At 34.4% G+C, this 16,148-nt stretch overlaps 1 protein-coding gene across 4 annotated transcripts in view; it reads right to left on the bottom strand.

The window, feature by feature from the left end:
• Positions 1-16,148, bottom strand: part of Stam (signal transducing adaptor molecule) — a 141,591-nt gene that overhangs the window by 62,646 nt on the left and 62,797 nt on the right. For all 4 annotated transcript variants that reach the window (XR_014132744.1, XM_081769224.1, XM_081769225.1 and 1 more), the window contains exons 3-5: positions 15,181-15,426; positions 6,100-6,175; positions 47-259 (exon numbers count right to left, since the gene is read on the bottom strand). Coding sequence is in view for 3 of the 4 variants with exons in the window: in XM_081769224.1 (XP_081625350.1) it covers positions 47-259; positions 6,100-6,175; positions 15,181-15,426 (535 nt within the window). In the remaining variant the exon portion in view is untranslated. The remainder of the gene's footprint in view (positions 1-46; positions 260-6,099; positions 6,176-15,180; positions 15,427-16,148) is intronic.

Here is a 16,148-nt window from a genome sequence, read left to right as displayed (position 1 = left end):
AAAAACGAACTGAATCAAGCTTATAAGAAAATCGTAATTCACTTACTTATTTCTCCCGCTTTGAATGTTAACTCGTTGTCCTCAGCAGCTTCAAAGTCATACAAAGCTCTCACTTTTCGAAGTTCTGCATTCGAACCGCCAGCACCCGCTAGTGACGTCGTTACCAATGAAGTGTTTAAACCACTACCAAGATTCGTGCTAGGATACAAACTCTGTGACTTCGGAGAACTTTGGGCCTCTTTAAGAGACAATTCAATAGCTGAAAAACAAACACATAGCTATGAGATACCTATTCATAAACAAATGCCAATAATAAATTTATAAACATTATAAACATAAATTTAAATACCTAGATTAAACATTAAAAGTGACTGTCTCAAAAGTAGCAAATGAAGTTGATTGATGCAATGGATCGAGGTATCGTACGTGGCAGAAGAGAAATAGTTTATATAGTCGTCAACAAAATGCTTTTATTTACGATCATGGGCGGCGATTAGGGGGGCAAAGGGGGGCAGTTGCCCCCGCACTTTTTTGAAGTATTCATATATATAGTTTCATTTAAAAATGTAAAGTTTTTGTATGCTATGTATTACTAGTTCATAGAAGAAAATGGTGCCATATATTTGCCGTTCCGTGAATATGTATTGGTTGTCTTCCCGAGGAGTAAAGAAAACTACAGGAATTGCGTTTTAATTCCCATAGAAAATAACCCCTTAACCTATTGGAGCACAACAATTTCAGCATACTTTCACTTCTTACAAAGGCTCGACATATTAGTCAGCCGCTTTGAAACTAATTCAGAGAGCATTTCGCAAAATAAAAATTTAAAAAAAACTTTCACAAGTTATTTTTTAATTGCACAAAAATTAACAGTTCCTAAAATGTCTTTTCTTCTCTCTAAAAGTAAGGGAAAAAAGCGTAATAAGAAACAACTTGTACCTTTTCCATTGTTTTGCAGTGTCAGTGAAGTGGTGTGTTAGGGGTGTACGAGTGTATATACAATTAAATTTAGTGAATTCAATATAATTCTAGATTTTAGTGTTATTTTGTGTAACTGGAGTATGGAGTGATTCTAAGTATTGTTGTGTTTTGATGTGCTCCAAGAAAGTGAAAACTGCACCTAATGGCAACGAACGTGTTTCTGGAAGTTAGAAAAGCAAATATATCTTTAAATGCCGTAGCATATGCTTGTAGTATTTACTGTCTTTCATTTTCTAAGAGTAATAACATGCATTTGCGGAATTAATGGCATTAATATGTGAAGCATGTGTAGAATTAAAAATTAAGTTGTTCATTAATCCCTGTTTCAATATGACTTTTGCAAAACAAGCATCCTCGTATTATCCTTTCTATTTATTTGTTTTGCAAATTTGTTATTCAATAATCTGATCACACAGTTTTCCAGACAGAATTTTAAGATGTTCATGAGCAAGGAATCAAATCTCTTCTTGGGGGCGCGGTGACTCAGTGGTAGAGCGTTCACCGCCGGTGCTTGGGGTCCCTGGTTCGATTCCAGCTCGCGCCGTGCGGACTTTGTGGTGGAAAAAACACCGTGCTTGTGGGTTTTCTCGGGGTTCTCCCATTTCCTCCCACATTCTTCATTTCATTCATCTCTCATCATCACTGTCTCCTTTAGAATAACCGGCATAATCGTGGGACGTAAAACTTCAAGATTTCATTTCATTTCATTTCAAATCTCTTCTTACACTTTCGTTTAAGAGTACAAAGGGCTACTACCTACTAGCGTTGCTCTTGTCAGTTTACTTAATAAAATACGAAAACGGTTCGTCAAACAAAATATTAGAAACAAGCAGGAAAACTAAAATTTATACGCAAATATTCAGATCATGTCTTGCTCCTCCACTTTTAACGTCCAACCGCCGCCACTGTTTACGATAGCATATTGTTCAATAGAAAGCTGATCGAGAAGCTGTGGAAAAGACATGCATAGTAACAGGTTTCGGCTCGTTTAGTGTGGGTGTTCAAGTTGCAGAAGCAGGATCGAAAGTGAAGAGGTTTTGTACTTGTCGTGTTCGGTGTTCGTTGTATTCAGTGTTCTGTGCAGATAACAAGCATGTCAGTTTCCAAATATTCCAGGACCACGTTCAGCTCTTTTTGGTTGTTAGATAAAATTTTATGGATTCGGGAAGTACCACGTGACAAATTTTTCCGCTCGCAGCAAAATTTTCCGGAGCGTCCTTTCACTGTGTAGCATCGGACGGTAAGTGCAGGCTTTTCAATGCTTCTATATTTTAACGAAATTTCTATATTTTTGTGGCATTGCTACTTCCACTTGTGAAAATGACATAAGGACGTAAGACGTGGGTTGTTGGAGGGCCTTTTGTCTCCACAGTAGGATAGTTGAATGGATACTCTTCCGTTTCGTCCTTTCCTGCTTATTGTCTAAAGATTATTACACCAAACAATATACAGTTAACGCAAAAATTATTCACACAACTACAAAATGGAACAAGAAATAAACTAGTTTCGTCATATTCATTTAAAAAGTTCTATAGAGTAGTGATTTTAAAGACTTATAAATAATTTATTTATATTCTGAGCTATCAAAAAAAAAAAAAAAAAAAAAAGACATGGCTGACGTTAGTGTTGCCCAGGTAATGATCCAGACCGCATCCTTGAAGATGAATGAACTACAAAAAATTCAAGACAAGCAGATCAAAGAGAAACGGAAGATGGCAAATAAGCATATTTAGGCACTGAACAAAATGAAAGTGTAACTGATACTTTTACTTTTGTATATATTTCCTTAGATGCACTAAGTTCTATGTGTAAATGTGTATTTAGATACTTAACAAACCAACTCTTTGTATCATGTGTTTTGTGATTTTTTATGAATTTTGTATTGATTTTTAGAACTTATGTATATTATTTGAAAAAAAAAAAAAAAAAAAAAAAAGACAGGATCTTGCAAGTGATGAAATTATTCTTGGAGACGTATACTAACAAACACTGGTTTTCTGATGCAGATCCTTTATACACGTTCCTTATGACCGTTGCTTAGTACTGGTGAGCTACGTACGAAAACACTAAGAAATTTGTATCAATAATTACCCATTTAGTTATATTTTGAGTACAATGTATTTTCATATATCAATTGGTGTAATTTCTGTTATTTCTTTTTTATTTATTTATTTATTTATTTATTTATTGGATAGCTGAAATTTCCTTTTTCACAGCTTCACGAAACCTCCTATATTTTTTTTTGTCGTGATTTCCTATATTTTTTTCTATTAGCAGTGGAATTCCAGGTAATAAGTCACATGAAAGGTAAAAAGCATATGCTGGTGGCCGCGTTCATTTCAGTATTAGTGCCTTAGCAAATCAAGAAAATTAGTCAGCACTTACGTATTTGGAAGTCTTTCAGTTTAACGCCTCACGATTATGCACTGTAGGCTAAGGGAGACGGATAATTAAGGCAAGTGAATTATCATGGATTAATTGGTGGAATGAGAATGTGGGAGGAAGCGGAAGTACCTTAAGAAAACACACACCCCCGATGTTGTCCACCATAAACTTACATGGCTGGGGATCGAACAAGGGATCCCACACACCAGGGGAAGCACTTTACCACTGAGCTACCGTGCACCCTTCTTATTTAGAGTGTCATCCTATTTGTACCTCATCTATGCAGAACTCAAGGATTTCTAGTGATGTTGCGTGCTCAAATGTGAATTCTACGATGCAAGTGGGTACGAGTTCTCGGTTGAAACAAAGTTGTTTTCAGGGATTCCTAGAGGGGGGAAAAACATTACAAGACCAGAATTACTATGGCGTATTCAAAGTGTAATGACATATATCAATGTTCATCGCTGCTAAAGATGTCAAAATATTCTTTCTTATGTTCTCAGAGAATGAGATTTGCAGGATAATGGACTTTCAATGTGACAGTTCACTTTTGTTTGATTTGTCACCAGATTAAAGTGAACTAATTTAATTGTTGAAGTAGATATGAATATGGAATTCTGGAGTGCCGTGAAAGAGCAAGTGTGAACGCGTTATTTTATATCGACGTTTTTAGGGGATTCTAGGGTACCTAATCTTCTAATAGCTTTCAAAGAAATGCATTAACGATTGAACCTTAAAAAGATAATTCAAATTTCAGTGATGGCCCTAGTGTCTAGATACCTTTATGTCAAATATCAAAACGTCGTTAAATGACCCTGTAATACCTGATATAGCAAGCCTGAAGATTACTTACTGTGCATGGAGCATTTAAGGCCGCAATTGAAGCAACGAACTGGAGAATCAGTGAATTTGTAAAAACTATACATAATTAGTTAAGGATGTTTTAACACGCCGTTTCGAACCTCGGAAACTTTCTAGTGAAGTTTTGTTTTGTGTTTGCTTGAAAATAGTAGTGTTACTTAGCGAGCCATTGACATTTATCAATGTTCTGTTTTATATTCAAGATGTTAAGAAAGATAAGAAAACGAACTGTTAGTTCGTGTCAGATATGTTGTAATAAGATAAAATGCCTATTCCTAAACTTGCTTTTTTTTTGTGCTTGTTTCGGGAAGAGAACTTTTTCTTACTGAATTTCAGACACGCTTCTCTCGATTCATTTCTGTACATCACTTCAACGGATGTGATTTAAAAAAAAAAAAAAAAAAAAAAAATGCAAAAGTTGGTGGGAAAAAAATCTTCCTGTGAAAAACTGCATTTAAAATGTGTCATCCGATAACGAATTCAAACACTTTGCATTTTCGCTGAAATCGGAGAAAGTGTTACGAAATTTGTTCTTAAACTTCTGGAAAGGTCACCTTTAAATTATAAATTGACTAGAGCTCTTTCGTCTTTCAATCTTGATGTTTCTGCAGAATCTTATGTTGGAGTGAATCACAAAGTTTCTTAGCTGAACTAGTTAAAAATAATTGGTTAGGTGGCAATAGGGCAGATAAAATTGAGTCAGCTCAAAGACTTTCGTTCGAATCCAAATTGTAAAAAGAATGAGTCAGTATTCTAGAACTGGTCGGCGTTTGGAAGACGTCTGGAATTGATAAGCATAAATCAGAATGTACACTTTAATATCTATAGATGTATCTTATATTTAAACGATCATGAGTCCGATGAAATTGGTCCGGCTATCCATTGAATATTGTTGCGGTGCATAGACCGATGTTCAAGTCAGTAGTTTCCGTTAACTCATAAGCATTTCCGAAATAAATCTCGCTGCGAGTTAAAATACATTACAATAAAAACACAGAAGCTAAAATACGAGTAACTGTATTCCCAAATCCTCTAATTTGCATAATTAGCTACCTTTACTTAATGCGAGATGAGACTTCGATAAAATCAAAACTAGTAGGATCGCGGAAAAAAAAAGGTTGGAATTATGTGTGCATCGAAAAATTAATTTATCATTGGATTGTTGACCCAACTCCATTTTGTGGATGATTCACCACTAAGATATTGCACTACACAAGCAAATGCAAAAGATAATGCGCACAACTACAGAACGTAAATTTGTTACACATCATTAGTGGAAAGCACAGGTAAGTTTCTAAGTTTGAGGTTGGCAATTCTCTGACTTTTCCTGGTCTTCTCAAATTTCCTGATTCTCCCTGGTTTTTCTAGTTTGTCCCCACCGTACCTGTACGAAGAATCGAAAACTGCCCTGTTCCCCTCTTACGAGTGGAATTTTCGAAGGTACTGAAACAAATTTTCCCATATTTTTAGGTGAAAGTTTAAATACCAAATTTCTCATCTCCCACTTTAAGCAAACTCATACACTGGAAATTTTCTTAACAAATAGTGACCAACTTGAATATTATATTAACTGCCCTCTTCAGTAAGAAAACCGAAAGCGCTGGAACACTTGTTCAATTTAATTACTTTCAATGCGAAGTTTATGCGCCCACTTTTATCTTCCTACCTTCATGGATCAGCGAGATACATTATTCTTATCAATGCATCTGCACCCTTACACTTTACCACCTCTTAGGATACGCATTACAAAAATTCTTAATCCCTTGCTTCGTGAGTTTCCTGTCCGCTTTTATCTATATTAATATGGCTTGGCTGTTGATAAAGGAGTCACTTCTCTTTTATGTAATAGTATAAATAGATTAATGAAAACACCTTTGGCAATATCATCCTCTTCTTGCTGACTAGCTACAACATTTGGATCTCTGACTACTGGAGCCATCTTGCTAGGCTGAAATGAACAAATAAGTTCAGATGAATATATTTAAAATAGACTAGAATTTTAAAATGTGCACAAAATATGACTATATATTAGAACAACCAGGAAGCATACTAGCATTACAGTATGTATATACATTAGATCAATATTAAAACATATAATACAAAAATGAGTGATACATGGCTTACAGCTACTGGTACTGACCGAAGTTATGCATTAAAAGTTCATTTTAAAACCCAGCCTAATTTAATTATATAGTGAAAAAAACGATTTTAGCTACAAACTGTGAAACTATAGTACCAGTAGCGTACACAGGAATTTATTTCGGGGGGTCCAAACTCAATATGAGGGTATTTTATATTAAAATTCCTAAAATTGTCCCTAAAATTAGTCTAAATTTACACAAAAGTCGAAATTTCGGGGGGGGGGGGGAGCGGACCCCCAGGACCCACCCATGCGTACGTCCCTGTATAGTACACTTCCAAACGACTTAACTTCAAAACTGAAATCAGAGGTAGTAGATCTGTAACGTCCGGATGCATTCGAGGGATAAGTTCAGAGATGGAACATGTTCTTCAGACATTCGTACTTTTATATATGAATCGAGTGGTCTAAAAATGACGCCCTCGAATTACAGAACATTATTCTACAAGTCAAAATAAAGCAAAATATATATATATTTGTATACCTTTCGAGTCCGTCTGGAGACACAAATTGCACATGTGGCAACGTCGCCAATAAAGAACCATAGATTAGATCTACCAATCTATCAAATAGTTATATCGATTCTTTCCGGATGGCAGCTAAAGTCGATATTGATTGACATTAGCATCACTTATTAGTGTTACAATCGATTCAACTGCTAGTTGTATTCGTAGAGTAATGCTAATGGCTCCAAGTTAATTTTCGACGTTGCTACAATGTGAAATATTGATTTCCCATAACGGCTGATGGAGAGCCCGGAGGGCATGCTGTCATATAAGATTTTAGTTTTATTTTGGCCTGTAGAATAGTGCTCTGTGGTCCGTGAGCGCTATTTTTAGAGCACCTCATATATATAAAAGTTTTCCATTTTAACAAATTTTATTATGTATGAATCAATATTTAAAATCGTAAGTTCTGGATTCAGTAGAAGAATAAGAATTATTATTTTTAAAATCAATTTTTGGTATACCAATCCATTTCAAAAAAATATTGTCACTTTCTATGACCGTTTCCGCTCTATGTAAATTAATATTGGAACCGGACGTGGCACTGCATTCTTATCATTTTCAGTTGCAATAGTATGTCAGCGATGACACCTGTTCTTGTAGTACTGAATCCGTATCAAAATCCGCTGATCGCTATTTATTACCATTTTCTCACTGTAACGATCGGTATTAAAACTGATAATCGCAGATATACACAGTACTACAGAGGGTGTTGGCGCGACTGTCAAAAGAGGTGTCCTGGTCCGGGATCAATGACCTGGGGTATATAGGACCATTCCCTTCCTCTAAATTTAAGGAAAGGGTACCTTGGCCCATCTTCAATTTTTGGGAGGGGTACATACGATTACCTCTTTAAATTTTGGAAATTGCCAAATTAAAACAAACAAACAAACAAAAAAAAAAAAAAAAAAAAAAAGGTATGGTACAGAGTATGTGTCTCAGTAAAATTGCTGGTCCACCTCGTTTCTTTTCATCGGTTAAAAATACCAGAAATGTAAATTTCGAAAGTTTTGACCTATTTTATTCTTTTGATGAGGGTTTATTACATTATAATTTTATATGGGTGAGCATAGGGGTCCATTCCCTTTCGTAAGACAAACACATTGGTGCTTTCCTCTTAAATTTCGGGAGGGTACATAGGACCACCCCTTAAATTTCGGAATTGTCAAAAAACAAAATATAGTAAATATCCGCTGGGGCCCAAATATATAGCACTGTAAATTTGGGTGGTCCGTAGTGTTCCCTTTAACCAAAAATTCAAAATTTTGTAGTTTCGACTTCATTATCCCCTTTGATAAGGATTTATTACGTAGATATGGTTATATAGTTCTGTAAGTATAGGAGTTCATTCTGTTTCATATGACATAAGTACATTGATGTACTCTTTTAAATTTTTGAGAATGGTACATTGACCCATCCCTTAAATTTCGGAATTGTCAAAAAAAATGTTTTTTAGAACCAGTGATGAAAATTTTCCGGAAAATTTTCCGATTCATAAAAACATACTCCACCTATTCTTACATCATTGTTTAGCCATGATGTGAGGTGGAAAATTTTCTTCTATACTTTTCCGGAAAATTTTCCGTTCTTAACAAATATCAGTGATCAAGTAACAATTCCTCAGTATTCATAAAATTGATTGAAATCATGTAAAGAAATGTTAAAAAGTGAAAGATCGTTTAAAGAATCTGAAAATTTTCATGGCTCAGACAATTTTCAGTACTATGTAGGAACAAGTTAAACAATTTTTCATGAATCGAAATAATTCCTGTCTTGTATGCAAAAATTGAAGAACTTTTTACGAGTCGGAAAATTTCATCATTTTGAAGCAAAAAATAAAACAACTTTTTGTGAATCGGAAAGTTTTATTGCTCTGTAGAAACGAGTGGAAAAAACTTTTTATAATCCAGACAATTTTGGATATTATGTATACTGATGTTAAGTGGAAAATTTTCCACTATATTTAACTGCACATTCAGCTATAAAATTAAATTCCTGTAGAGGATAGTTAGACAGCAACAAATTATCATTTTTTCTATTACCTTTCGGAAACCAGAAAATTTTCTAATATTTCAAGTTGGGAAGTAAAAATATACAGTGTTTCTCTGTGTGTGTGTGTGTGGGGGGGGGGGGGGGTGAAGTGCAGGGAACATGTGAATTTATCAATTTCAGAAACAGAAAATTCCACTATTTCTTCACATGTAGGCCTGCCTATGTAATGAAACAACTACATGAAAGTTCCTTATGAAGCCTATTTTTGTAACAGAAAATAAGAAAAAATGATTTAATTCGTTTAACACTCGTAAATCATAATTTCAATATTGGAATTTTGTATAATCAACATCTTATCGCAGATATTTGTATTGTAAAACCACCATTATTATGTATAAAAATGTATTAGAAATAATGACGATTCGATAAAACAAGTATATATATATATATATATGCTACAATTTCAATTAAAACCGCCTCAACTCCAACCTATAACTTTCAAATCTTTCATTTACGGTTATGTATGATTTCACGTTTAATAGAGACAAACATTTTAAGTATTTGTACTTTAAATAGTCTAAATTAGTTTACTATATCTTTTTCATAAAGTTTATGATATAAAATTATTGTTCAAAGCCTTTGTATTTTAATAAGCCTTCTCTAAAATCAATGCATGTGAGTTGTGCTTCCATCTTCCGAGTTCTTTTAAACTATGTTTATATGTTTGTGGCCAATCCTTTTGACAATGAGATCTCGCAAACTACAGACTCTAGAAAGATGACGTTTTCACTGATCGATTGGAAATTTTGCGTAGATTGTCCAGTTCTAATTGAATATTTAAAAAAACATGGCCATTATTTCTTTATTACATTTTTTTAGGGTACGCTGGAAGCGTTGAAATTAAAAAAAAAAAAAAAACTGAAGAATCATATCCTATGCGTTATACATTCCAACACCACAAAGTTGTATATTGGGGTTGTATAAGTCTCAGGCGTTTGTTCAATTGCCAAATAATAGTGAAAAAAGAAGGATAACCATTTCTCCAGTCTTAAGATAAATCTTTATTTTTTGAGGGTTTTGCCCAATGAACACCATATATAACTGACATTATAATTAATTGTATATGTAATGTATTTGCTTATTACATACTGCATGCAAGAATAAAGAAAACAGTGGTCATACATGAATTAGAAACTCCAACCGGAAGTAGGCTCAAATCTTGCAAACAGTGCGAGATATTGAAAAAAAAAAAAAATAATCGAAAAAATCTCCCCTTTATGATACTCCTTGTTGATTTTTTTAAATCAAGACGTCTTTCACTTGTGTCTGTAAAGGGACATGTACATATGTTTTGAGGAATGAGAAGGAAATTTATGCTCATATGCGAATGATGTGCTGTGTAGAGAGCGCAGGTTTAGCTTGTATATATATAAAAGAAAAGAAATATGTTTCTTACTTTGTAAATTAAAATGAAATTACTTGTTGCTTTTAGAACGCAGCGCTATCAGTGCAGCTTTTTGTGTTTCTTTTATTATTTTATTGGAACAACAACTACACAAATCAGCTTCCTTATTAGCTATATTTCACTTTCTCTTCTGAATGAATATATGAATAAATAAATGTTTACTTCCAGAAAATGGTCAGTATTTGCTTTCACGAGTTACTTAAACTCGAATTTTGGGTAGTCAAAAATTTGCAGTAGGCACTTTATATTATGTCTACTTATTTATAAATGTTGCAGTATGTAAAATCTATAAAAGTAGTAAAGCTATGAGAAAACTGTCTTATGCGTATTAAATTGACGAAATCTAATATTGTAAGATCAAAGTTGGATTCTGAGGGAAGAACGCATTGAAGTTTTTGAAACATTTCTGAAATGAAGAATCCTTAGATTTTCACGTCATGGAACTTTTCAAGACAATATTTATTACCAATAAATTTTACGGCTAAACAACGATGTAGGAATAAGTGGAGTATGTTTTTATGAATCGGAAAATATTCATCTTTTAATAAATTGAAATTTTAAATAATAGAATGGGATATTTGTACTCTACGAACTCGATGTATGTTCTCTGCACTTTGCATACACACACGCACTCACAGAGAGAGAGGAGTCGAATTGAGTTTAACATCCCTTTCAGCAGCGAGACTATATAAGACGGGACCAACTGATTAATGTGGAATCCGAACTACATGAGCTCCCGCTGGGAATCGAAGCCTGGTTTTCCATGCCAAAGGCGCGTATACTAACCGCTTAGCAACGAAGGAGCTCGCCGAGGAAGAGAGAGGGAGAAACAATGTGTAAAAGTTTACTTTCCAACTTGAAATATTAGAAAATTTTCCAGTTCTCGAAAGCTAATTAGAAAATTATAATTTGTTGCTGACTTACTTTCCTCTACAGAAATTCGATTTTGTAGCTCTATGTGCAGTTAAATATAGTGGAAAAAATTTCACCTAACATCACTATACATAATATTCAAAATTGTCCAGCTTATGAAAAGTTTCTTCCATTTGTTTTTTACATCGTGATGAAAATTTTCCGATCTATGAAAATTCCTTTCACTTGTTTCTACAGAGCAATAAAACTTTCCGATTCACAAAAAGTTGTTTTACTTTTTGCTTCAAAATGATGAAAACTTTCCGACTCATAAAAAGTTCTTCAATTTTTCCATATGACAGAAAATATTTCGATTCATGAAAAATTGTTTAACTTGTTCCTACATAGTACTGAAAATTGCCTGTGCCATGAAAATTTTCAGATTCTTTAAACGATCTTTCACTTTTTAACATTTCTATACATGAATTCAATCAATTTTATGATTGCTGAGGAATTGTTATTGATATTTTTTTAGAACGGAAAATTTTCCGGGAAAATATAGCGGAAAATTTTCCACCTCACATCACTATTTAGGACCCATATATACCACTCTTAATTTGCCTGGTCCTTCTTATCCTCTTTTATGGGTAAAAAAAAAAAAAGTCAAATATTAGTATTGCCACGTGGTCAGTTATTGATCAAATTTATCTTCTTACATAAGCCTTTAACACGTTATATGCTTATATGGTTCAGTACAAAGGTCAATTCTCTTTCATAGGACATGGGTACATTAATGTTCCCTTCTCAAAATTTGGGATGGGTACAAAAGACCACCGTTAAATCTGAGAATCGTCAAAAAAAGGTAAACATTTTCTAGGACTCAAACATATAACTGTAAATGTGGGTGGTCCGGCTTATCCCTTTTATGGATAATAATTACTGAAGTATTCGTATTATCATGTGGTTGGTTATTGACCTATTTTATTCTGTTTGATGAGGTTTATTACGTTATATGATTACATGGTTAAGTACAGGGTCAATTCTCTTTCATAAGACATTGTGTACATTGATACATTTCTTAAATATTTAGAAGGTGTTCTGACACTACAAAGATGACATTTGTTTATTCGTGTAAAACAGCTCAATAGAAGACAGTCTTCTCATAATTTAAGATATCAATTTTGTGTTCCTTAATTACAGATACTTACAATGAAGTTCAAAATCTAATGAACTATTATAACTTTAGAAGTTTAAACAACATTACCAGTAACTATAAGACAAGACTCTTGTCTTCGTTATTACAACTGTCCTTACTTTCAGAATTTATTACAAGCAACTGCCACCATTCTACTTATTAAACAGACACAAACACCTGTGAAAAATTAATTTTTCAGCAACATTGCGACATCTTTTCCAAAGCTAAGTTCTCAGGTGTACAACGAACTCTCCTGTGTTGACTACTGTACACATATACTGGCCTCCTTATTTGTATTTCAGTGTAGGAATTGTATTTCTTCTTAATCTAACTACTTCTATACTTTCCTATATTCTTCTGGACCCATTAGACATTTCGAAATCAATATTTAAAAAAAAAAAAATCATATTATAGTACGTATAACAACTCGAGAGGCCACACAATCATATGTTCGACAAAGCAGCAGGTCGTGCAGATATTGACTAACGGGAATTTCACGTTCACAGTGACTGGAAATTTTTTTTTTTTTTTTTTAATTTCTGCAGAGCATTTGAATGAAAAGTAATGTCTCTTACTTTTCTATGATGTAAACGAATATTTGATGATTGTGTACTACTGCATTGTATTAATGACACTTTTCATATGTTCGTTTGAAAACCGTAACAGGGGTCCAAGAGCTACACAAAGAAATAGGTAGCATTTAACAACACTACGTCTTGCAGTTGAAATAGCGTGCGGAGATCCGCTTTCTCACAGTAAAAGATCCCTACTGACATATCGGAGAATGACGGTTGTTTACGGGAAGAACTGTGTAGACATCAGTATGGTAAGTGCTGAACTGTTTTTGCTAGTACAGAAAACATCATGATAGGGAATTTTGCCTTCGTGGTGCCTTGAAACTTCCAAACAACCAAGTGGGAGGCCATGCATTGCAACAGATAAACCATATCGCAATCGTGTTGATAAACCGATTCGAGAGAGTTGGTGCATCGAAAAGGTAGGGCTTACTTAGAAGTGTGACATATTACGGGAACGAGAGCAGATCTGGAATATTGGGAAGTTTGTGCACGGTGGGTACCGCGTAAATTGACTTCTAATACGAAAAACGCGACTGACATTGCAAGCAGTTGCTTTAGCACTATCAGCGTAAGCTGTGATGAGTTCTTGAACACTTTCACAGATTATGAAACTTCGGTATATCATTCAGGCATCCTAAAATCAAGAGCAGCTCCATGGAGTATCGCCACAAAGGACTGCCTGCACGAAAAAGGTTTGAAGGTCTGGTATCGTTAGGCAAAGTTATGCTGACAGTTTTCTGGGACGTTCATAGTATAGTGCATGTGAAATTCCTGCCTAAGGCGACTATCATTAATTCTGATCAGTATATTAACACACTCACGAAACAAAGCTCGAATTTGACAAGTTCGTCGAGAAATGGAGCCGCTCATTCAGCATGTAAACGCTCATCCTCATACTTGTGCAATGTTAACTGAAAAAAATCAGCACCTTCGTATTACTGTAATATCTCATCCTCCACACAGTCTAGATCTAGCTCCATCAAATTTTCATTTTCCAAAACTTAAGGAATCGGACTTCATTCTGATTCTGACAATGCAGTGAAGCAGATCTGGATGTAGTTCCGTCACCAAGATAATGACGAGATTATACACTGGTCACACGTTGGCAGGTTTTTTTTTTTAAGCATGGCGACTATGCAGGTAAATAATTACTGTGCTTTATAGATGAAAGTTACAGTAATGTACATGGATTTATCTTATAATGCTAGCTTAACTAGTTTTCACATTTTAAAAAAGCCAGAAAATTAGGCATTAATTTTCAGCTTGCCCTCGTAGTTAAGTAATGAACTGTAATGAAATTCAAAGTCATACGCTTTTCATTTATTATGCGCTTTCATAGGCGAATATCATGACTCTTGAAATCTCAACAGTGGCCGACTGAATATGAGGAAAGAGCTAGCACTGCAGCACGATATGAGGTGTGATAGTCTGCGTCTCAAGCGTAACGGTGCTGGAGAGTTCAACAAAGAAAACTTGTCTTTGATGCAAAAAGAATAGTAATAAAATTTTAAAAAAATCCGCAGAAAATTAGGACTACCGATAGTGTCATGGGTACTGAGACATCTGGTAGGCCTTTCACTGCAAGATCTGAGAAGATGACTGCAGTGAAAGACATCTTTCAGCTAAATCCTTCAAAATCCACAAGGTTGCAAGAGAGTACGTCAATATGTTGTTATATGTGCTACTCTCAACAAAGAGTTGCAATGTAGACCTTAGAAACCTAATTACGTCCAACAGTTGAACCCGGATGATTGTGACAAGCGTATTGAATAACGTGATATGCTTGAACGGCACGAAGAATATCCAAACCTAATTTAAAACATCATTTGGAGTAATGAAGCTAGGTTTCATGTAGGGGCTCTCATTAAAGTAGCAACAGACAAATACTGAACTGTGCATTATAATCACCAAGAGCAAAATCAAGTAGATTTCCTCTTGAGCACTTACTAAAAATGATACTACATTATACATATACAGTTTTACGCCTGCACGCAGTACTAGCAGGAATTTTTTGTTTCAAGGGTTTCAGGTGGTCATCCAACTTACGTAAAATGGGAAGGAGAGGGTCGCCAAAGCATAGTGTAGTGTCTAAGTCGTGTAAAATGAAGCTACTTCCACACCATCCGCAGACATCACTAACCTGTCCCGAAAGGAAGTATGTCTTTACGGTCTCTGGATTTAACAATGAAATAATAATAATAATAATATGATATGGTTGTACTTACTTCTGTTGGAGAAGAGAAGTCCACACCTTCCTGACGCAATTTACTATACAATGATGGTATAAGATTCAACTGGGGATCGTTCTTAAAATCGCCTTCTGCCCACTTCTTTAGAACTTGCTTCAATTTTTCAACTACCTTCGGGTGACTGGTTTTAGTCAGCAACTTGCGGTATTCAGTCTCAAAGTCTCGTGAGGCTACTTCCAAGTGAAAGTTTTTTCCACAGTTGTTAACACAGGCATCTAACAACTGGTACATAAACATGTAGAGAAAACAGAAAATGTATAATCATGAAAATGAATAATAAAATACATTTTTAATGAACGTGATATAAACTGATGAAAAAGAAGTGTAGAATAAACTATACAAATTTTGAATTCGAGGCACGAATAACAAACATTTGTCAAATATACTAGAAAACCTATACGAACAAATAAAATGAAAAGTTCAAGTCTTATTTGAAGATAAACAGCTCTCTAACAAAAACATATCATCTACATACATCCATGTTCTTAAAACAGTCGTCAGTCACTCCTCTTAAAAAGTTCTATCTGCAATTATATATTTCCGAATTGATCTCAGACTAATGATATTAAAATTTATTTAATTTCGCCCATTGATAAGATTACACGGTTTCCCAAGAACAAGGCAGCTGGACAGATTTTGAACATGACTGCAGATGAGAAATATTTAAAAAAAGAAAGAAAAAAAAACATTCTAGAAACGCACTATTATCGTATTAGTAATTATATTTCAATGTAATAAATACACTTCTTGATCGTCTATCCTAAATCTTATGTGACTTTTGTATCAAATCTAAAGATTGTGCAAAACTTCCGAAAGAAAAGTATACGCATATTATTAACAAATACAAAGCCATGTTAATAATTTGTTTTCTTGTAAATATTTCATTATGTACCACTTAGACGAAAAATAACACTGAAATAACACTAATGTCTGAAATGAATAAT

Source organism: Thermobia domestica, chromosome 8 (genome assembly GCF_964235325.1).
Source record: "Thermobia domestica chromosome 8, izTheDome1.hap1.1, whole genome shotgun sequence".
In the NCBI taxonomy this organism is placed as follows: Eukaryota; Metazoa; Arthropoda; class Insecta; order Zygentoma; family Lepismatidae; genus Thermobia; species Thermobia domestica.
The sequence above is the reverse complement of the archived record's forward strand: the minus strand, read 5'-3'. Positions and strand labels throughout refer to the sequence as shown.